Genomic DNA, 1,852 nt, shown 5'->3' on the forward strand with positions numbered 1-1,852 from the left:
CCTGCCCTTGCCCTGCCTTGCCTTGCCCGGCTGTTTGCTCCCCGCGGAGCCCAGACCCCCGTGCCGGTCCCTGGCGGCTGCCGGTGCTGCGAGCGGAGACCGAGGAGCGAGTGGGTGTACGGGGAAGTTCGTCTCAAGCTTCCCCGTATTTAGCCTCTTCTCTGCTTTCTCGGTTTGTTTTCTAGGAAGCCAAGTGCTTATTTTGGTCGCCTTGTTTAGGTAATTTCTTATAAAGTCCTCATTCTCTTCCACGCCTATATTTATAAATATTATTTTTATATACACAACAAGTAAGAAAGTGAATTCATCCTCGCGATTTTGGCCACCAAAAGAAACAAAGCGAAGGTGTTCAGACCTTGACAATTCTAAAGAATGAGAAAATCATGGTCGCCTCTCAGTGTGACACTTCTGAGCAGCAAGAAAACCTGGCTTCTGAGGTTATGATAAAAATGACCAGCGTTGCTACGATGCAGGGTCTCTTTGGAAGGAAAAAGAGCTGATCCCAAACCTGGGAAGCTCGACGGTTCCCTTCTTCGTTTCTTTCTAAATCCATCTTGTCCCTTTAATACAAATGAACTTTAAGCTCCCCCTGTCTTTTATTATTTAGATTCCTAGTCTTAATGACGCCAGGAGCAGCGCAAGCACACTCGCTAATAATCGTCGCGAACTGCATTTCAAAGAAACATCCCTGGAAGAAAAATACCGTCGTTTAAAAATACATAAATAGAGACTCCACCAAAAATGATAATGCGGAGTCCCTGCTGATGATGGGCTTAATGCAACTGCTGCAAATCAGCACCTGCGTGCTAGATAAGGCAGATAACACCTCCAACAGTTACTTCCAGCACCCCCGTCCTCCTCGGTTTTATTTTTAGATCATTCATTTAGTCGGATGGAGGTGGGGTTTTTGTGTGGGCTTTTTTTTTTCCTTTAATTATTATTCTTGTTATTTTTCTTCCCTGATCCTTAGGAGAAAAAGCGAGGGAAGTGTGAACTGGTTTAAATCTCGAGACGTGGGTCTATCTCGGGCCTTTAATAGCAGCTCTCAGGCGGCTCGTCCCCGGACACTGAGATAGCCGAGATCTCCGCAGCCAGCACTGTCCAGGGTCATCTTTTGTCCCTGCCACAATAAACAAACACTTGCTCCTCTCATGTAAATGAGCAGCGATCCGGATGCACCTTAAAACACTGGGAGAAGTCGTTGCTTTTGAAAACGATGTTCATTTTGTCTGACACATAACTGCATAGATCAAATGGCTGCAGAAAGGTAGCAATTTGGCAGGGAAGTATTTTCTAAGCTTAGATGAAAGTGTGCTCGCGGCGTCCGAAAATGCCCGTCTCACCTCCCGCCTGCCTCCTCAGCCCCAAGTTTGCGCGAAAAGATTAGACAGGAGGGATTTTCGTTAAAAAATAATGATGCGAGGAACCAGTGGCACAATTCACACAGACCCGAATCGGGGACGCTGAATCAGTGCTGCTTTACCTACCAGGGATTCAACACAACTGCAATAATCTCGTCGGATAATTAAGTAAATTATACCTTAAACATTGGTAGCTTACAAGTTGTAATCAGTAATTCAAACTCTTGACAATTATGCAAATTGAGCGCAGGCTGGCGCTCGGACTTTCTCGCTTTTGCAAGGAGGACTTTTTCCGATGTTATTTCGCCCAGAAGCCGTCGGACCCGCCGAGTGTGGGGGCACCGGCGCTGCGCCTCCCCGCGCGGATTTTGGCAACGTCCTTCCACGCGTGTGTGGGGGGAACAACACCCGACGCTGCTCTCCCCCCACCCCCCCCCAAAAAAAAATCCAACACGTGGGGGGGCGTTTCGGGGCAGCCTCGTTGCAGTGAG

The 1,852-nt window shown here is 47.9% G+C and overlaps 1 protein-coding gene across 1 annotated transcript in view; it reads left to right on the top strand.

The window, feature by feature from the left end:
* Positions 1–1,594: 1,594 nt before the first annotated feature.
* Positions 1,595–1,852, top strand: part of TFAP2C (transcription factor AP-2 gamma (activating enhancer binding protein 2 gamma)) — a 9,313-nt gene continuing 9,055 nt past the window's right edge. Inside the window, exon 1 of the mRNA XM_009326864.1 lies at positions 1,595–1,732. Within this exon, the coding sequence (XP_009325139.1) occupies positions 1,595–1,732 (138 nt within the window). The remainder of the gene's footprint in view (positions 1,733–1,852) is intronic.

This window comes from Pygoscelis adeliae, unplaced genomic scaffold (genome assembly GCF_000699105.1).
Source record: "Pygoscelis adeliae isolate BGI_AS28 unplaced genomic scaffold, ASM69910v1 Scaffold286, whole genome shotgun sequence".
Lineage (NCBI taxonomy): Eukaryota > Metazoa > Chordata > Aves > Sphenisciformes > Spheniscidae > Pygoscelis > Pygoscelis adeliae.